This window comes from Lissotriton helveticus, chromosome 7 (assembly GCF_964261635.1).
Source record: "Lissotriton helveticus chromosome 7, aLisHel1.1, whole genome shotgun sequence".
NCBI lineage: Eukaryota > Metazoa > Chordata > Amphibia > Caudata > Salamandridae > Lissotriton > Lissotriton helveticus.
In genome coordinates, this window is record NC_136068.1 from 1,179,875,493 (window position 1) to 1,179,897,863 (window position 22,371).

The 22,371-nt window shown below is 43.6% G+C and overlaps 1 protein-coding gene across 4 annotated transcripts in view; it reads right to left on the minus strand.

The window, feature by feature from the left end:
- Positions 1-22,371, minus strand: part of HELZ (helicase with zinc finger) — a 1,775,655-nt gene that overhangs the window by 1,101,608 nt on the left and 651,676 nt on the right. For all 4 annotated transcript variants that reach the window (XM_078654323.1, XM_078654320.1, XM_078654322.1 and 1 more), the window contains exon 14: positions 13,674-13,804. In XM_078654323.1, the coding sequence (XP_078510449.1) occupies positions 13,674-13,804 (131 nt within the window). The remainder of the gene's footprint in view (positions 1-13,673; positions 13,805-22,371) is intronic.

Consider the following 22,371-nt stretch of genomic DNA (forward strand, 5'->3'; position numbering starts at 1 on the left):
TATGATTAAATATACCTGGATTGTTTACCAGAAGTAATTCATTATTTTTAGTAGAATTGCGGTGCTTGGAAAAAGTGTTCTCCTGTGAAGATTTTCAAATTTTGCTTCTGTTTTACTAAAATTAACAGGGGGTCAAGTGGAGTCCAGGGAGTGTGGTTCTTCCCCTGTGAGGCACAGTTCCTTTTAGTTTTTGTTGGGGATATGTTTCCTCATTAAGAGGTACAATGTGTTTGAGTGTGAATAGTATATATAAATGACAACTACTTATTTTTTTAGCTTGCTAATTAGACAAGCATAAGGACACACATACTACTTTTGAAACAGCCTCTTCCTCATCTTGCAATTACAAGAGCAGAAATATTATTTTGTTTTGTTACAGGTAGTAAGGTATGCAAAACATAATTATTATGTTAACCACTTGGCTGCTAAGGGTGTTGGTTGAGCTCCATTGACTTTCCATTGAAATCAATGGAAAGTCCATGACGAGTTACCCTTGTCATTAGCGCTGAAGGGGTTAAACAAAGTGTGGAGTGATTAATGAGTGTTGTGCATCCGTCGCCCATGCAGGTAAGATCGGTGGGGCTGGTTTGGAGGGGGGGATTTAAACGGACGATGATGAGGGAATAGTCATTATTTAATTTTCCGTTGACATCGTTCGTCAAAATCACCCCTCACCCGGCCGCAGTGCTTTTACCTGCATGGGCCACTGCTGATGTTCTGCTTATTCCAGGTCTCCTTCCCAGCTGCTCCCTTCCCTTCCCTCACTTAATCACCTCAAACATAGACAGAATTGAGGCTATCTAGAGGTGGACCCTATTGTGCATTGAACCAATGCGGAGGGTATTATTCGTCACTGTTACACTATCCGGGAGAGCGATGAAATATAAGGGAACCCTGCCTTCATTCCACAACATTCTTGGTCGTTTAGCATTCAACAGCTTCCATTTCAAAACACTGTGATGAGGGGAAGAAATGAAGGGGCTGGTATTTCTTTTAGATAACAGACCAAATCACTACCAACGCATTAGATGTGCAGTGCATGGTAACTTGTTTACAAACGAGTGAATGTCCAACAGAAGAGTTGCATTCCTTTCTAGTAAGGAAAACCTCTTTGTTGGCTCATTTACAACGATAGGAAAATAGGAATGACCGTAACTCAAGAATGAAGCTGCCTCCTAGGGGTGCGCATCTACCAACATGGAAATGTTTCATACTTCAATTTGTTATTTCCAAATTTCATTGTATGTGGCATAAACAAATCTTTTAGAAGGCAGAGACTTAGGACCCAGTAGGAAATCGGATAGGTTCATGTCTTCAGAGAGGAGTGGAAAGATGTTTTACTACAGATAGTGTGGAATGTTCCAACCATAGTTGACAATATTTCCCCACTGAATAGGTGGTAACAATACCTGAAAGCTGAGAGTGGGAATAACGGGGGTCGGATCTGCTTGCCTTAAACTCGGGTGTAGAATAAAAAAAAATTAAAAGTCGCATAACAACCATTTGTGTCTACTGGCCACAATAACCATCCGTGAGGACCTGAAAGTGTGGAGTAAATGTATTATTCTGCAACATACTACTGAGTTGTACTTCAGTGTAATTTGTCAAATCTTGCCGATTGCCAAACTATAACATCGAGAACAATCATTTGTATTGGAATTAAGCAGGGTCTGAACAAGGTGTTCATCCCCTTAACTTGCCAAGATTTGGTATCGCAAATGGATTTCTAGTCAATGGTATCCTTCCAATAATCATAGCCTTTTACAGCTAATTGGGCGACATTAATCTGTATATATTAGCCTAGTTTGGGTAAGCATATATGGAGGTATAAGGACTAGTATGAAATAATAGGATTTGTGAATGTATACCTATATCTTTTTGAGCCCCCTTGTGGGTGAGTGGGGCAATGTTCCGATTGTGTGCAATTTAAAAGTGTGTTGAACACTAGCTCCATGTAAATAGTGATGTCCATAATGATGGTAACATAACATTTCACCATAATTAGCAGAATTTAAATATAGAACCTCTTGATTCAAGGACAGTATGGAGTTTACAGTTTCAACATCCCAATCATCAGTATGTAACCCATGTATAATCACATCACCCAGAGAAACCCTGAATACATAAGGAATTTGTAGAATTTAAGTAGGACCAAATAGATCATAAGGTACTTTATCCAAAACAATTCCATCCTCTACAGGAACGTTGGAAATGTTCACAAGGGACCCGCCTCTTTTTAGATTATGTGAAGATGAGTGAGGCGTCAACACCTCATCGACCAGTACTGTGGCAGAGCGTTTTGGAAGGTAATGGCCATTAATCATCAAGACAAAAACAGTCACAAACCCAATCCACAGAAATAGAAAGACCAAGGAAAGCGTTATCCAAGCATACATCCAAAGCAGGACTACATAAATGTATTTCAGCCATGAAAAGAAAACACAGATCCGTGTGGGAGGAGGCTCTAAAACTGGGAAATTTTCAAAAGAGTCAGAAGGTAATTCATCTTGACTCACATAATAACCAGAAGCAGTTCATTAATAACTGGTGCCGCAAGTACTGTAACAGGACTAAAAAAAATCCAAAAGAGGTGGATCGATAAAAAACAACATAAGCTGTAGTAGGTACAGAAGTACGGACAGTACTCACTAGTCGTGTGTATAGAAGTTGTAGCTGTACTGGGGAGTAATTTAAGTTTATTCTCCATCTCCCTCACCGCCCAGGCTGGGGAGAAACAGCTTTGGTTTTGCTCACCAGCTGTAGAGGAATTACCTGTATGGTAGCGAGAGGGGTTAGGTAACTACCAAGGATTTACTCGTGGCCTACGGTTTCGAATAGGCCATGTGATATCTTGATGTGATCAATGGAGACAAAACAATTGTCTTTAGAACCAGGAAGCGGTGGCAAGATTACAGTTCTAGTCCTTTGAATGTCAAGGGACTGGCAGATTTGCATGGTATGATGGACCAAACTCCTTTTTCTCTACAACTTTTTCCCATACAAGATCCCCAAGCTTTGGAATCCAGATGAAAGTTTCTGGTTTCGACTTAATTCCTACATATGTATTAAAACTGTTTGTTGGATTGGTTGTCACTGACATTTTGTAGATTCTTTAAGATCGCACAACAATCATTTACTTCTAAGGGCGCGGCCGCCGCCACAATGGCGGGACAGCCAAGGTATGAAACGTACATTTTTATTCCAAAAAGGATCTCGTATGTGGTCTGGCCACCCAGAGAACATTTAGGGAGATTAAGTGCTCATTGTACCTCATATATGCAATGGATTAATCCAGGTCCCTTGCCTAATACTCTAGTTATTAAGGACTACTTTAAGTCAAGGTTTATCCTCTTCTCAACAGAACTGCCCTTGGGCAGATATGGAGAAGAATGACACACTTCTACATCCAGGGAAGCCACAGTATCCCGAAACACTTATGAAGTGAAAGCCAGGCACTGGTCCAAGAGGAATGTAATACATGCATATGTTCTGATAAAGGCTTGCGTATCTTTAATAACAGTTAGAGCATCAGCTGACAGCTGTGGCTAAACCCAGAGGAACCTGGAGCAAGTATATAAAATAGGAGGACCACAGTGGTCCAACAAAATGCAACTGAAAGGTTTGTTGGAATTCAACAGGCGTCTGTGGTGGATATACCACGGTGGAAACTTAAGTTGTTGTCAAATGTCACAACAAACAACATATTTTTGGGCCTGTTGATCTACGTTTTGACGCCAGTATTATTGCTGTAGCACCAAAATTGTGGCCACCACACCTGTACGTACAGAAGCAACACCTTCATGGGCAGGGATAACTAAAGCTAGTCAGCAGTCTTAGCTGGGAATCAAAAGTTCACCAACCTCTGGAATCGTTACAAAAGGAATGTTTTGTTTACTTAAATGGTATGTATATTTAGATGGAAAGCCATTATGTATAGGGGTAACGCCTTTGTTAGAATATATGTCATTATCTATCCTCATTCTAGAACGAGTTATCGCAGCAACAGTACCAGTCGCAACTGCAGATTTGGCCGCTTCTTCAGCCAGGCAATTCCCTACAGTGTGTGTTCCAACACTGATGACTCAACATATGAATAACTTGAGTCAGTGGCAACCTATTGTTCAGGTCCACCACTTCCACCCAAAGTGTTTAATTTTCAATTGTGTTGCCTTTAGAATCTCTGAATCTAGTTTGGCGCCTATAATGTAAATTATAATTCAAGGACAGGATACAGGTATACAAATAGCACATTATAAGTGTGGGGAATTCAGGATCCATATTTCCTAGTGCAAGAAGCAAAGCCTTAAGTTCAGCCCACTGCGCAGTGCAGTCCCCTAAGAACTGTTTGCACGTTTTTGGTGGCTGGAACCTTACATCCAACATTACTGCAAGAACAGTGGCGCTTGCCGCCGAATATTGGTGCTTGGTGCCTATAGCAGGAACCATCAGTAGAAACATATTTATACTGTTCAAGAGATAAAACAGTGTTGGGCATGGGATAGACATGCTCATAATGTAGAAGTTCTTGTGTCGGTAAAGACGGGTCAAAGACCAAATCTACATCAATAGCTGATAAGGAGGCTGTCCACTGTTCCCATCTATGATGGAGGGCTTTAGAATTAGGAACACAAGCTTTTGTAACAGCCTCGAAGGCTAGCACGGTAGGAACAACAACAATGCGATTCCCTTGCACAAGTGGCCATCTGCACTGCAGTCAGTATTTTTTTCAGTGGATGCCAAATGCGATTTATATGCAATCCGCATCGTTACACCTTCATTAAATGTGATCTAGATAAATCCAATTGCACCTGCTATGACACGTATGAACAACTTTGTGGTATTCAAACGTGTATGTAAGTGATGCGTTGCGAGTAATTCAGGATCTGAATGTATCTATATGTTCTGATGTCCAACATGTACAGGAAAAATCACGGCGTATTAATTCATATAGTGATTTCATGCATTGTGCCAAATCAGGAATTTAAGTTAAGCCAAAATTAAGGAATCCTAACAAGGGTAGGAATTTCTTCAAAGTGTCTGGAGTCTGTGCATATTTCTCCAAAAAGTGAAGGGCAAGACTATTCCCCTCATGAGTAAGTTCATATTCCAAGAAAAGGACACTTAAAAATGCTATATTAGATTTCTTAAAGTTGGACTTGTAGCCAATCTCAGCAAATCCTATTATTTTGCGTTTCACTCCTGCTAAATGTGGGTTTAACTCATCGTTTACCAGGTAGATATCATCTACATAGGACAATGCGTCTGAGTCACATTCGTGTAGAATTGACATGGGCTGCAAACAGTGCTGGATTGTTTTTATAGCCCATGGCTTGTCGTACAAAGCTACGTTGAAAGTAGAGTACTGAGACGGCTGTCCAATTCTGCGTTCAGGCCCTAGATTTTGGCAGAAAATAAAACTGGAAATATCCTAGGTTGTTTTATATTTTTTACGTACTAAATTATTAATAATTGCCGTACTGTGTGTGTTTTGTATTGCAAAAGTGCACACACAACTGTTAAAATGTAGTCTAATCTATGCGATATGAATGATGCAGTTTAAAAAAAAAAAGGGGGACTATTAATCTGAGAGACACAGGGTTCTCGAATTGGAAGAGCATTTCTCGAACAGGTGCTTTAGCATCCCGCTTAATGGGGCATTGATAAGGAGAGTCCTTATCCCAGCCAAATTGATTCTGCTGTATAGGCTTGCTTAACTTCATAAGGGACAATTGCAGAAAATGAAGTAATTATTAAATCCTCTCCATGTGGGAACGTTTTGGACAAATTGCAGGGGCCAATAGACTTCTTCTAAAAGGATGGCATAGGATAATGTAACATTTTACCAGAGTATTACTCAAATGGTATGCTCTATGTAACCCTCACTTTGTATATCCAAATCACATTCTGTTTGGTGGGGATGCACGCGTATCTGGGGTTTCAACTGTAACAAAGTTATCAGTTTCTCTCTCTGCCAGAAACTCCTGGAGATTCTAGCACACTATAGTGACTTCTGCTGCGCTGTCGTGGAGAGTCACTGCCCAACTCCTGTTCAGAAGGAGAGTTCTCAGTGTGTGGCATACTTTGCGGTTATAGCAGCAACTTCCTTTTTCTGAAATTAGGGTTAAACTGAGAAGGTTTTTCATCCATCTTTATTTTCATGTTAGACGAGCGGTGTGAGTAACTCTTCGGTTTTACGTATTCTTCTTGTCCGCGATCAGAACATCCTACTCTCTCGTACTGCATGTCAGTTGAGCTTTGAAAGGAACAAGGAGAACGAGTATCAGAAATGTTATACCTGTCTGGAGCCTTGATTTGTGTGCGATCACGCAAATTATAGCACCTCTTAGAGGACTCCGGGTGTGGAGAACCTCCTGAGGTTTACCTTTTTGTTTAGAGTTTAACAAACTCGGGGTTCTGCTTGGCTACTTTGTGGGAGGAGGTTTGCCAAGTGGTGGTTTAGTATGTATGATTCCCAAATGATTGCGTCCTAATGAAGTAAAGACATTCGCAATAATTATAGGTAGGTCACATTCCCGGTCGGTGTGCGAGACCACTGTGAGGCGTTGCCGTATAGCCAGAGAAACTGCTTCGCCATTAATTTTATACAAACTCATTGCGGACACTACAGGAACATTTTAAACAGTTTCCTCCTCAAATCCAGGGCAGCAGCTGCCCAGTGTTCATTCTGCATTTGTTTTAACACCTCTGGCAAGACTGACTAAGTAGGAGTACCATGACTTATGGTATAGATTGCAACAAAGTGTTATCGTCACCTATTCCAGGAACCATTCCATGGGGTAAGCACATAGTCAATATTCTGTGCTTGTCCTGTGGTCCCGTAAAGGGAAATAACGGTTCAATTTGATTGATTTTTGGGGTGATCCAAAATGGAATTACTTCATAATTTGTGGGAATTTTGCCCATAATTGAATGAAAAAGAACATAACTTAATATAGGCACTGCAGACAACTGGGCTTCTCCTGGAAGGCCAACCCTTGATGGGGCCGCCAACAAGGTGCGCGAAACATACCCAGTTAAGCATGTATATAATCTAAAAGCTATTGTGTAGTTATTGTAGCTCTTGAGCATTGAGATTCGTAAAATTAGGGATTGTTGTATAACCAGCTAAAGCTGACCAGGTGGCCTCTTTATTGCTAAAGGGACCCGTGAGTACTAGAGCAAGTACATGTGGACATGCATTTGATGTTCCCAGTATAAAGTGGAATTTATATGTAAGAGCATATAATCTCTTTTTTGTTGTGCTGGTTAACAATTGTGTATTCATAAAATATATTTGTATTAGCATCCACAGCCGGAAAATTGACTCAAGAATAAAAGACTTCAAAGTGATAAGCATTGTGGGCTTCAACCACGAAGTAAAGCAACTGCCTGCATTAGTACGGCTATGTACAGTTACAAGCGCATGGACAGCAATTGACTGCTATTAGAAAAGGCTGTGGCTGAGCTATGGTCAGAACAGCAATGGAAACTAAATGCAAACACACAAAAGGTGTTATCCTTTTAAAATCTCATGCTGGAAAAACCAACAGTTAAAATGAAATGCATCTTAAAATAATGTGGAGGATTAATACTGAAGACCATGGGTGTCTTACGTGGTAGGTGTGAGGGGTTATTATGAACACGCACAAGAACTACTCAGGAGACCCGTGAATAAGTCCCTAGCATCGTTGGGAGTGCCATGTTGCATGAATTCTGTTTGGAAACCGAACTGTGCCTGTGATCATAGGACATTGGAATGTAGGGACTGAGTCACCATTCCACATCAGTACCTAGGGCCCCTAATCAGACTAGCTCAGAGAGCCTCACCTGCCTCCTAACCCTCCCAGAGTAAAAGGTGAATTGGCAACCTAGAACACAACATTGGTCCCCAAAGGAACTGTGGAAACATCGCTTTGCACTCATGCATGTCCATAATGAACAAAAGAAAGACACAACAAAAGTTTACAGTATTTATTGAAGCTATTGTTTTCTATTATGAAGCAACTGTGCTGCTGTTAGAAAACATATACAACTGAGCAAAGTAATCAACATTACGAGCAAACTGTATACAATGAAAAGTCTTATCATGGAGAATCAAATATTTGTCTATGCCTAACCTCACTATATGAGCACGGGAATATATCAATGATCTACGGAATCAGCACCGAACCCCATACCTGGCCTCTGTAGTTAGGTGGCCCACATCTATGTTGTGCAAGGCTGGTGTACTCGTTCCAGCACCTGTCCCCCTGCAAGTATACTCCTCTTTGTTTTCCAAAAAGTAAGTCTCGGTTTATATGATTAAAAGTGCCATGTTGGAAAACAGTAGATGTGTCTTTGTGTTGTGTCTAAACGTTAGGAGAAGTTGCTGATCAATCACAGCAAAACAGGGCACCATGTTGTTCAACCTTGTATGAAATGTTCAGACAATCCTAGGAAGAACCGAACAATAACATGTACAGAGTATTTCTAAAATAATATCAAGGCACAACATAAATGTGTTATGTGTGTTTGTGCAAAGCAAAAAATCCTAAAATGTACAGTTAGGCTAAAATAAGGGAGAACCAAGCGAACCCTAATAGGACGTTACTACAAAGGGAGGTGGCCCAGTTCAGCCTCTTACGGGCAAAGATAGGCCAGCGCAGCAGGACTGTAGAAGGCTTTATAGTGCTGTTTGTATTTTCTCGCCTCCTGATGCGCCAGTCCTGAGGTTGCGTAAAGGGTTATGGGACTTGCAGTCCCCATCATTGGCACCAGCATAGTTAAGGTAGTCATGCATAGCAGAACTGTAGAAGGTGCTTTATAGGGGAAACAGATGAAACAGAGCCACGCATGTTCCGACTATGCAAGCGCTACCACGCTTGCCTTAACCATGCATATGCCTTAATGAAATGAAAAGTGGAGTTATAGAGCGTGAACAAATACCAGAGGGTATCTAGGTGCTAGCTCACAGAACATCTGAACACTGAAACTTGAACTATAAGATTAGAGATTGAAAAGTCAGGTTTTAAATTCTTTTCTAAAGGCCAGCATGTGAGTTTCCCCTTTTAAATTTAGGGGAAGAGAATTCCATAGTCTGGCGGTGCCAACGAGAAAACTTCTGCCGCCCCATGTGCTTTTCCTAAATCTGGGGATCACAAGATTATGGGCAAAGAAACATCGAAGCGACCAAGTTGAGACGGACCACTGGAGGTTTTGCTTAAAAAAAAGCTTGGTCCTGCACCATGTATCGCTTTGAAGGTGATGCATAGAGCCTTAAAGTCAATGAGTCTCTTTACTGGGAGCCAATGTAGTTGTGTAAGCGTGGAGGCAGCGGATTTATGCTTGGGAATATCCAATAGTATGCGTGCAGCAGCGTTTTGCACGATCTGAATTTTGGGGAGGCCTTTTTTCCTCAGATTGACGAAAAGACCATTACAGTAGTCATCTCTAAACAAAACCAGACTGAGATGACTTTACAAAGATTAAGGGGAATAAAGAGCAAGACTTTTCTAAGAAGCTTTAGTGCATAAAAGGATGCTGAGGTAACATATTCACATGACCTTCAAACGTAAGCTTGGAGTCGAAGGTGATTCCCAAGTTCTTCACTTTGTTTGTTGGAACGGGAAGAGAGCCTAGTTCCTGAGACCAGTAAGGTGGTGACCAAAAAGACGTGTTAACTCTGAAAAGAAGAACCACAGTTTTATTAGAGTTAAGCTTTAAACAGTTCGCTGACATCCACTATCCAACATGAAGAAGACCGTCATTAAACCGTGAGGCTGTGTCTGAGGGGTTGCTTGTCACAGATACAATTTGGGTATCATCAGCATAGGAGATTGCTGAGAAGCCCAATGATCATAGCAGTTGTGTTAGAGGGGCAACGTAGATATTAAAAAGAGTAGGGCTCAGTGAGGAGCCCTGGGGAACCCCACAAGGAAGTGTGAAGTTTGATGATTTGAACTCAGATAGTGCAACAAATTGTTCTCAATCCAACAAAAACAACTTGAGTAAAGCCAAAGCTCTCCCCCTTTCTACCTTTCGCCTCCAGACACTCCAGCAGTTTTTTGTGATTGACTGTCTCAAACAAGGAAGAGAGGTCTAGCAGCACCAGTGCTGTGTTGCCCCCAGCGTTGACGGTTTGCCTAACCTGTTCTGACGTAGACATCAGAGCCAGTTCTGGGCTATGGTGCTTCCTGAAGCCATACTGGGTGGCATCCAGATATACATGTTCCTCAATGTAATCTGAAATTACCGTATTCATGTCATTTTCAACCATTTTTACGGGTGGTAGAAGCCTAGAAATAGGACGAAAGTTGTTCGGATTGGCAAAGTCTAAATTCGTAGTTTTTTTTTTTTTTTTTTAAAGTGAAAGAAATGATGCTAACTTCCACTTGATGGGAAAAATGGCAGATATAAACATTTTGTTAAAAATTGGTCGGTGGTGTGTAGCAAAAATTTCCTGCAAGCCGTGGAAGATCTCAGGAGGACTCGGATTGAGAGGAGAGCCCAATTTGGTGGACAGCAGTAAGTTTGTTACTTGGACAAGAATCAGCGATGAAAAAGAAGGTAACGTAGGGGGGTTGGCAGCTTCTGTAATCGAGACTGGAGCCTCTTTTGAAATGACACCATTGGCCAGAGGGCACTCGGACCAGATTGGGCCCTGAAATGGGGCAACAGCAAAATTGCAGTAGACTGTCTTAACCTTGTCTGTAAAGAAGGTGGCTAAAGAGTTACAGAAGTCTTGACTAGCATTTGTTTTTGCAGCCTTTGGGGGCTTAGCTAGCTTCTTTATTGTGGCAAACAGTTCTTTGAATGAGTTTCTTTATGCTACGATGCCCACAGTGTAGTAGCAACTTTTTTCCACTAGAAATGAACGCTTTATGAGATAAAGAAGACTGTTTGTATATGTTTGAATATAGTGAAGTCTCAATCTCCTCTCTAGACGGCAGCACTCTTGTTTTTGTCGCCGAGTTGTTCTGAGAACCAAGGTTCAGAGGGTTTAGATCTGCGATTGGAATATATTTTTTCAGTGCTAAAAGATCTATTGAGTGGTGGAGCCATTGCTCAAAGGTGGCTGCCGCTACGTTGGGATCGCTACTGAACTCCGAGGGCTCTGGAGTCAGGGATCTTTCCAAGGCTTCAGCCGGGATTAGGTTCCACGGGTGGAACCGTTTAAGATTGATCATCGGACCACTCTCTGAACAAGACCGCTGAAGGTTGAGGGTAAACAGGACTGCTTTGTGATCAGACCATGTCAGTGGGAGAGGGGATAGACGCTGGAGGAAGTCATTAATAGAAAATACCCTATCCAGCAAATGACCTCCTGAGTGGGGGTTACCAATGATCCGTTGTGAGAGAACATCTATAAAGGTAGGCAGCATCCCTATCTCTAGGGTCCTCTAGGTGTAAATTGAAGTCGCCAAAGAGAGTAAAACCATGCGAATGTGAGATAACATCCAATAACTGATTCATGGAGTCTAGAAATTCTGCCCTGGGACCAGGTAGATTAGTGAGCCATTAAACGAATATGGACTGTTGATTAAAATCTTAAAGGACGGGGATTCTAAGATTGCAGTATTTTTTTGACTTCAGAAAAGCCTTTTCTAATAGCTCCAATATATTTCAGCAATATCACCACCCCTTTTACCTACCCGGTCTTGCCTACAGATGGCCTTCACTGTCGGGACATCTATAGCTAGATCTGGGCCTGATGAATCATCTGGCCAGGTCTCCGTTACAAATGCTAGGTCGATAACTTGTACGTTCAAGAAGTCGGCGAACTCAGGCGCATGCTTACTTAAAGAGCAGGCATTATTTGACTACATCGGACTGACTATGTTGAGGGTCATGCCATCATTTCAGGAGCTGAGCTAGCTGAAAGCTTTTATGACTAAGTTCCAGAGGCAAAGTTTACAGTTGGGACAGTGTGTCAAGACATGAGAAGCATCTAGGCAGAGGTCCTGAGCAATACTTACTTGCAGTATTCCACTAGAGCAAAGGGTTCCTAGAGTAAGTCCTCCTACTACTGGTCTGGGGCTGAAAACGGCAGGAGGCTGACGCAGAGCGCAGTCTGAGTGCAGACGGGTGCAGACAGGCTTGCCTTTGGCATGCCTTCAGCACACGCGAAGTGACCATGAATAAGTACCCTCTAAAGGAGGGGGCGTGTCCAGCGAAAGTAAATGGGGCTTTTTAACTGGGGCAAAGCAACCCCTGCAGCACCTACATGCTCCCCTGTGGGATGTTGCTACTGGTAACTGAAAATGGATAACAGATTAAAAATGAGAAAGAACGCACAAAATAAATTAAAACAGGTTGGTGGTACCATACAGCAATGGTGCCCACTCTATCGGGAGCCAGGCACCTCCCAAACAGGAAATACAAGGAAACAAAGGATGTGTCCGTGCGCCATCATGCTCAGGATGCATGGTTAAAGCAGTGCATGGTCTAGCTGCTGGCTGGCAAGAGCAGGAAGTAGCCAAGCAGCAGGAAGGATCGGGGGAAGACACGACGTGGTGAGTTAGGTGGGGCTGTTTTGGGGGGGGGGGGGGGGGCTTTGGGTAGTTTTCAGGCTGGTCGGGGTTCTGGGTAGCTTTCACAGGTGGAGGGTTCGGGGCAGTTTTCAGGGGAGGGAGTTGTTTTTTAGGAGATAAGGGGTAGTCTTAGGTGTCAGGGAGGGCGCTTGGGGGCAGATTTAGGGCTCAGGGCGGGGGGCAGGGATCGTAATACTTTTTAGGGCTTAGGGGGGGCAGGGCCATTTTTAGGGCTCAGGAAGGGTCAGGGTAGTTTTTAGGACTGGAGGCAGGGAAATTCTAGGGCTCGGGGGAAGTGGGATGGTTTTCAGGAGGGAGGGGGTTGTTTTAGGACTCAGGGTGGGGGCAGGGTTCGGGGGGAGTTAAGACTTACCTGTCAAGTTTTAACCGCAGATATGTGTTCACCATACATGCCTTAACAAAGCATAATTTGTTGTAAAGGCATGCATGTTAAAGGCATATTCATGGTTAAGACTTGTGTGGTAGAGACTGCATGGAACTGTAATGTGTGGTAAACACATGCATGGTCCCATCACACATTCACTTTATAGTGCTGTATGGATAGTACCATCTTGTGGCCCAAGGCAGCACAAGGGATCCAGGGACTGTTTCTATAACTATGGTGGAAACTGTCTCACCTGGATAAAGCAGATTCTAATATTCCAAGTAGGGCAACAGACGTTCAAAACAACCCAAAAGAGAAGCCTGTCAGGGTAAGGGAAACTTGGAAAGAGGCATGATATATTAAATTTTTTAAGAGAGAAGTAATTACACTTTTTCACAGTTTTGGAGAACTGATGTATGCAATTACAGATATTCTTGGACTTGGAAATAGATACATCTTCTAAGGTTAGCCCAGAAATTCTTTACTTTCTTTGAATATTTCCCAATTACATTAAGAGCTGAAAAAAGAAATTCTGAACCATGGGAAAATCCAAACAAAATGCAGTATTGACTAATAAACTGAATAATCATGACGGGTACAAAAAATGATTTGATTGTTAAACCTTTTGAAGACTGGATCATGTTTCATACCCCAATGCAGATTTTATAACATAGATACTCAAAACCGCAGAATGTGCCCAGACCAGATTAACAAAAATATGTATTTCACCTAAGGAATACTTTGCCTAAAATGCAGTTTACTCTATTTCTCTGAAGTACCTGTTTGGGCTCCATGGTATGGGAGGTGTCAACGTCAGATCTGGAAAGAGGATGCTGTTCTCTTTTATTCTGTCCAAGGCATAATGCATTTCACAGAGAGGTAAGCGGTTAAGCTGAAACTGAAGTTCCACCTGCATTTAAAAAGTATAAAAATAAGGCTGTGTCCCCTCAAATATTTACATGCTACATGCTTATGACAATGTTCTCAAATTATCTTCCAAGAATACTCTAAGCCACGTTTTGGAGCCATATTCCTGTTGTACCATATGCCTCCTATTTGCCAAGGTGGTCACTGTGGTCTAATCAATCTACAGCAGTTCGCTGTAACAGGGATGAATATATCTAGAGGGGGGAGTATTTTATGAATTCAAAAAAAATACAGGAATTATTCTTAATCTAGCCTTTTTATAGCCTGATAACTTAATTCATTTAACTGTTTTATACAGAGCTGCTGGATAGTAGTGTGCTTCACATAAGACAAATTATCATAGCAAAATTATCATATTAAAAAATTATCATAGTAAAAAAAAAAAATTACTAATAATATGATCTATATTAATAACAAGAATGCAGGATAATATTCTTTCGTACTTGCCACAAAAGGGAAATTTATTTTTCCCGGTTGACTCAAGACACCAACGTATGTTTAGAAACAATTCATTTCACCTCTCTTCCCCAGTGTATAAGCATCATTGTCAGAATACAAACCGCAACACCACTGCACAGCTATAAATCTGGAAATGCATTGCTCATGACCTCACATGCAACAAACCACAAATTACTTCAACGCTAATACTGGATACATTATATAGTATAACACCAATGACATGAACAACATCAAGAAAGTTGCTCAGCACCCACAACTCTATGTGCAGGGCATGGGCTGCGACTTCAGCCAGCAAGCTTAGAGTATAAGTAATGGCCTTTGGCCAGACTACGCGCTCAACTCCCACACACCAATGGCCTATGGGCACCAGCATCAGCTGCGCCATGCAAGCTGTGGGCATGGCTAGGCCTTACATTCAACACATGTTTCCCCAGAAACCACAGGGTTCAACCTATGGCTACATCCACTTCACAGCAGGCGCAAGACTTGGTCTTTAAGCCAGACACTACACTCACACCTTCTCTAAAGCTTGCTGAATGCAGGACCTGGCTATGTATGTAGGTAGGCAGGCAGGCAGGCATGCATGCTTGTGGTATGTATAGTACAAAACTAGATTAAAGAGCTTTTACTCAGTCCTGAGCTCACGCCTAAGTTGCCATAGCTCACTTGTATGAGTTACTTACCTTCGGTAACAATTTATCTGGTGGAGACATTGTCTAGCCGCAGATTCCTTAACTTAGAATATCCCCAGGCGTCAGACTGAATCTGAATTTTGTTTTGCAGCAGCAGCACCTCTGGGCGCCGGGGGACGGCTCCTCATGACCCTGCCCTGACGTCGTCCACGGACGTGACGTCAGCGAGGTCAGTTAAGTCCCTCCCGGCTCGCTGACATCCGTTTTCTTCAGAGAAACTTTCTGAAGCACAACGTGGAGCCACCAACAAAACTGTGAAAGTATGGGAACAGCGGGCGAAGGATGAAAAATCCATAAAAGAAAGAAGGAGGATGGTGCAAAACACCATCATAAAAGACAGTATTAGTCACTGTCTCTATATAAGGGAAGAAGTAAGGGCAGAGCAAGCTCTGAGAAAGAACCCCACAAAGAGAAGCATGGACCCTCCCCACAGGCTGAGTAAGAAGGGAAGAATATCTCAACAGATAAAGGTTGGTTGTTATTACCATGTAAAACTGTGCCGCCCAACAAGGACGGGCACAGGAAGACCAGACTACTGCGAGAGGGTATGAAAAGGATAGCACCTCCCCTATAGAAAGAGGGAGGCCGAAACACAGCCCAGCAGATTCCCAAGAAGGTGACTATAGAGGAGACAATAGCACTAAGTCAACAGAGAAGGAGGGAGGGAGGGAAGGCACCAGGAGAAAAAGAAGAAGAATCTCCTGATGAAGGTGAATCTAAGTCACTGTTTAATAGGAAAGAAGCCACCTGGAGGGAGGCAGCCGCATATGGCAACTTTTAAAGAAGGGTGTAACCATACGAGCACCCTGGAAGAAAATCAATGGCAACTGAAAGGAGGCCAAATGGAGAAGCCCACCTGGCAAGGTCCTCGCAGAACAGGGAGGATGGGTGGGCGTTAAGGAATCTGCGGCTAGAGAAAGTCTCTACCAGATACATCGTTATCAAAGGTAAGTAACTCGTACATCTGATAGAGACATCTAGTTGCAGATTCCTTAACTTAGAATAGATACCACAGCCATACCCCAAGGGGGAGGAGGGTCTGCGATTGAACAACAGAAAGTGCCAGAAACCTTGAGCCGGCAACAGAGTGACAGGCTATGGGGAAGGCTGCGGCGGAGCAGTCAGACAGCAACCCAAGTAGCTCGGAAGAGCAAAGGACGACAGGAGACAAAATATCACGAAACTGCCAGAATGGCACAACACCATACCTGTGTGAGTATAAGATGTATAAATGGCACTAGCCACATCCCAGGACAGAAGAGAGTGTCCAGAACGAAGGAGGAAGAAGGATTACTCTCAGCCCAATGGTGCACGAAGTGGACACCAACCAAGCTAGAGGATAACATGAAGTGAGGCAAGCAGAGCCACCGAGGCTAGCCCACTCAAGGGAGGCCGGAGAGGCCACATCTAGGAATCGAAGGGCAACAGGCAGGAACTGAGCAACGCCTTAGAAATAGAGACGGGAACAAAGGACACGCCAAGTGCGCACCTAGTCACCAAAGAGGGGACAGGGGCGAACAGTATCACTCTGAAGCACGCTGAAGCGGGCCAGTACTAAAACATGCACAGAGCAGACCACCACGAAGACAACAAGATGGTGCAGTTAAAATGAGCATGGGACTACCCAACCAGGCAACTTGAAGGTCAATAGCATACAGGTACCCCACTTGGAGTATGGCACATCCCCAAGATCCACGGGAGAACACCTCTTAGGACAAACCATAGTCAGAGGACTAAACACAAACAACCTGTGGAACACCTCCACAGTAGGCTTACCGCCAGCCTAAAAAAACGCATAGTGCAACTGGTGGATGCTGAATAAAAGGATAAGCACCCCAGAACATGTCAAATGGAGACCTATGGGGGAGGACGAAAGCCCGCAAGGTGGCGCCAAACAGCCGAATCGGCATGGGCATCAAACAAAAGGTTAGGTCAACAAGACGTTCCCGGATATTCTCCAGGAAGATGCCATCCCGCAACCAAGCATGGTGCCGTAGGGCAACCGAACCAGCCATAGCACGGCCTAAGGAATCCACAGTATCCAAGGCCGAGCAGATTGTAAATTCCGCCAAATCACGGCCAAGATGAAGGAGGTCAACACAAGCGCCTTCAGAAGTGGCAGATAAAAGAGACTCGGCAAAGTCCCAAAGGGCAGAAGTAGCCCTAGCCAAAACACACACTGTATTTAGTGATCGAAGAGCTGTGCTAATGGAGGCAAAAATGTTACGGCCCCACGACTCCAGCCATCTGGACTCTCGGGAGGGAGGAAACAGCAGCTGAGGCACGGTAGGGAAAGCAGTTTGCAGGACAAACCCCTGAACGTCTGGGTGAGCAAAGTAGCAAACTGGATCATGTGGAGCAAGACGGTGGCAATGCAAGATCGAACGAGCCACCAGATCACCGGAAGCTGGCCGAACCCCCGTGACCAAAAGAGTGTCATAAAGAGAAGCTTTGAAGGGTAGAAGCGTGTCTACATTCCCCGAACCGTGGTGGAGGACATCCAAAAGAGGGACAACTGGCAGGGGGACCGAAGGGGGTTGCATACTCAGAACACGAGCGGCTAAGGAGACAACCCTAATGAACACCGCACCGGCAGCCCTCCGAGGAGGGGACAGCAACTCATCTGGGTGAGGGCTGTAAACTAAGTTTCTCACCCCAAGGAGGTTGACCAATGAACTGAGGATGTGACCAATGACCAAAAGAAGGAAGCCCCATTGACGAATGAGGGTCCTGAAGGGGCGGGGAGTCTGCTGGGGCCACAAATTCCAAGGGTGGAAGAGGCAAGGACAGATCCTACGTTGCGGCGACGTGGAACCCCCCCCCCGGAGGCCTCCGGAGAGGAGTCAATAATTCTGCGTCGGGGCGGCGCCAGGGTGACTTCGGTTGGCGCCAACCCTGCACCGCACAGCGTCGACTCTGCCCCATCCGGCGCCGAGTCAGCCTCGTCCGGGGCAGACTCCACGTCAACGACGACAAGCTCTGCTTCCGAAGAAGGGGACGGCGCCGGAGCCGGAGAGGCAAGCCTACCGCACCGGAATAAAGTCGGTGCCCGGACTGGCACCGGATCAGCATCGACCACAACAGGCCTAGACTTTAAAGGAAGGAATGGAGTCGGCGCCGAGGAAGCAAGCCTACGGCGCCAGACCGGCACTGACCCCGCCTCTGTCAGGCAGCCGCCAGTCCAGAAGGCTGAGGCGTGCTCAAAGCTAGGCTGCGAGCACCAACAACCTCCTGCGGCGCCACAGCGGGGCGCCACTGGGCTATGCGGCACAGCAGGTGTGCTATGGGTCGAACAGGGGGACCCAGCCAGCCGCGCCCAGACGACGCCATATCTCCATCATCCCTTGAGGCAAGCGGCTCAGTCGGCACCGGGGGCAAACCTGCCGGCGAGTCCGCCGGAGACCCCGCGCATGTAGTGTGTTTATCTAGGGACCTAAATCGATATTTATATTTTATACCCTTGTCCGGTTATAAATCAATAATATCCATACAACGGCATAAAAAACCCTATTCATAATTCAGTTGTAGCACATGCTGTCACATTAAGCAAGACTACTCCTCCAGCCCCCTAGAAAGCACACCGAGTTCTCTAAACAAAACCAAGCCTCCAGCAACCTGGGAAATCCCCCATTGCCTTTGTTTTGATTTCGTCCTAGAACTCCTGTAAAGCACTGTAAGAACGGCCAGTTCTTAGTGACATCTTTATTGACGTCTTATGTCCAGCCTTACGTCAAACCCGGCACCTTTCAGGTATAAATATACCAACGTTGCTTTAAGCAAACACACGGTGGTGATTCTGGAGCAGCTATCTACTTGCCCGAGAGCCCAGCTGATGCGAGAGCCCACGGATGCTGCCCCTCCCTTTTGACGCGCTGAGAAAGACGCTGTCTTTTCTCCTGCCGAGAAAATCCAGCTCCGGCGTTTCCAGCCTACCCTTGCGGGTGACTGGGATATCGTGTCCTGAGAGAGAGATACCAGCCCTCCTGCTTTCTATTACCCAGGTACTGAACTGACTAAACCCTTAAAGAGAATTCTTGAGTCAGATTCTTGGCAAAACAAACTTAACTTAAACTGCTACTTACTTACTCCTTCCCACGTATTAGGCTTAGGTCAGGTACACCGGGGTAGGCGTATTTAGAAGCACCAGTTGAGTACGATTAGTCACTGTATATATGTATGTATATATTTTATCTATTTTAAAGTATCATATGGCTCAGAAACCATATCAATGCTTTTACAGTATTATTTTATAATCCTACTTTTACTGTACGCACTTTACTTTACCATGAGCATTACAATCGTGGCAATTCATTTCTCTTGCATGAGGAAGAAGACTGCTCAATAAATAATACCTTTTATTGAAAATGCCCGTCTCTCTTTTCTCTGCATTCTGGTGAAACTAAGTACGCACATTTGACTGAGTGAAATAGCTGTCTTTTGTTTTCACACAACTCTAGAGATATACTCTTATTCAGGGAGAGCAAAATTGTCATGTTTTATGGTTGTCTGAAGCTAATCCCTTCTTGTCTATCCAGGGAGGTTAAACTCCTCCTCGCTTATTCGAGAAAGTTTCTAGTGACCTCTGAGCTAGCTGGCAAACCTTAAGTCTAATATAGTCAGTAGAGACCTAGTTAACCTCAGTCCTACGTCTACACTGCTGAATATATTATTCCAATGCGCAGAGCCTATTGGGAATATAGGAACTACACTACATGGCGCCCAACGTTTGGTAAGGCGATAAATCTAACGCAAGACGTTAGAGTAACTCAGTCGTGCTTTTTCACACAGACCCTTTCTCCCGTAAATACTCCAAAAGACGTCTGGAGTGGGTAAAAGGTTAAAATCCGCCGGAACTTAGTAGGAAGAGATTTCTATGTATAGTTCTTGGTTTAATCAACGTTGAAGGATACAGTGTTCCAAAATATTGTACACATAATCTTTGTTTCCTTGAAACTTGATCTGCAACAAAAACCTTTCTGTCAGTAAAATGTCAGACGGTGAAGAAGAAAGAGAGACAGCTAAAATAGCAGCTCGACTCCTAGAGGATGACAAGTCTCCTACAGAACGACCCGAATGCTATACTCATTCCGGTCAACATAAGAAAAACTAACACTTAAACTTATAGAAAATGGACTAATATCGAGAGGTGGTATAGTCGTATTCGTAATTGAGGCACATGAATGTCGGCAGACAGAGGTATTCTATTCATGGATAAACTTTCCAGCAGCAAACGCTGTCACACACGAATTCCACTATTACAAAATAGAGGAACCTCCAGAAGAGTACACTCCTTTCGAGGAGGTGGAAATCCCATTCAATTACCAAGAGCACCTGCTCTGGTTTAAAGGCGCCCTAAAACATAATAATCACATCACCAGGCTCGGTCCACTAGGTAGACCAGGAGCAACGTGGCCGGTTCTAGCCAGCTACACACCACATCCTGACATTAATAAAATGTCAAGCGAAGAACTCTTAGTTAAAATGAAAGAATTAACACAGGCATATAGAGAGTTGGTTCAATTGACAATGGAGGATATAACTTTCCTCCAGAAATTGAAAGAAACAGATATAGCAGAACAGCCATTTGAACTTGCCAGAATCATAGAAAAATCCTATGAAGAACTAGGAAGAGATAGTTTGGGTGGGAAACCGGTAAAACCCCAACTAACTGAAAATCCTGAAAAGATATTTATTAAAAATAATCTAAACACTCCAAAAACGAGCTGGGATGGAAATAAACAATCCACTCCCAAAGAAAAAAGATTCCAGAGGAAGGTCTCCTCGGCGGAGAGAAAGATCTCCGGACCAAGGACACAAGTCTCCCCAGAGGGAGCCCTCTGAGAAAAGATACAACCTTAGAAATAGGGACAACTTAAAGAAACCTGATAGATATCAAGATATTGATACACGTCCCTCTCTATCTTTTCAGAATTCCTCGCAGAAATCGGAAAGAAGAGGACGGTCAGAACACAGGGAAGAGCACGTCAATTCCAAAGACAAGGAACCTGCTCATCAAAGTAAAAAATTACAATTTCCAAAAAAGCAGGTAGCCAGTATTAAAGTAATCAAACATGCCGAGGATACTGAGGACACAGCTGAAAAACGGAGAGTGGGCCCAGACAATGCTAGACAGCGCAGCAGAAGTGAGCATAGCTCGCAAGATCCTGATGAATCGTCTGGAGACAGTGGACACGAATGAATACATCCAGGTGGAAACTGCAGATACCAGAGTTAGCAAACCTCATAAAATATACGAAATAACATTACATATAGAGTGAGATAAGACTAGGAAAGTAAGGGGTCTATTTTGGGATAACCTTTCCAAAGGCTATGACATCCTTTTAGATGAAAAAGATTGGCCACCAGAGTTTATCAGGGAGTGCCCTCATGGCGAAGAAATGGTTATGCCTGCCTTCTCAAATCATATTCCAATCCATAAAAAATATACACTGGCAAGAAAGTGGGCGGTAGCCCAAGCTCCTCCATTATATAAAAACCATGTAGGATGGGATGAGGGCTCTCCTCCTCACAAAATCCAGTTAAAATGTCAACCAACTGCACAAAGGCAGTACCCAATTAAGTAAGAAGCTAAAAAACAAGTCAGGGAGATCTTCGATCAACTTGAATACCAGGGGGTGATTGAAACATACACCTCACAAATGAACAATCCTTTGTTTCCTGTCTCCAAGCCAGACGATTCATACAGTCTAGTTTTGGACTACAGACACCTAAACTCATGTTGCAAGACATTTGCAGTACACAACTCACACAGTGCAGCACTAATGAATAACATTGTGCGCAAAAAATACAAAACAACATTAGACATCTCTAATGGATTCTTTTGTCAAAACATAGCACCTGAAAGCAGGTATTTGACCGCTTTCTCAATAATGGTCTCGCAGAAAATTTCTGTCGACTCCCACAGGGGTTCAAGAATAGCCCAGGATTATTCTCAGCAAGGGTAACAGAGTTACTACAAATGTATGATGATGAGGCATTATCTTATGTCGATGACATCTATCTAACAGATGATGACTTGGATACTCACTTGAAAAGAGTGAACACCATAATACTTGGGTTCGCAGCAGAGGGTTACAAATTCAACTTTAAAAAGTCACGAATTGCCCATCTAACTGTCCTGTTTTTAGGATATGAATTATCAAGTGAAGGCAAAAGCCTGGCAGACAATTTCTTAGAAAAATGCGCTGTACTCCAAGCACCAAAAACGCTGAAAAACTTCCAATCAATTCTAGGTTTCCTGAATTTCGGAAGAACTTGCATTCTAAATTATGCAGAGAGAGTTAAACCTCTCTATGAACTAATAAAACCTGATTTTAAACCAATCAATTGGACTCAAAAACACACAGAAATTTTGAGATCATTGCAAACAGACATGTTA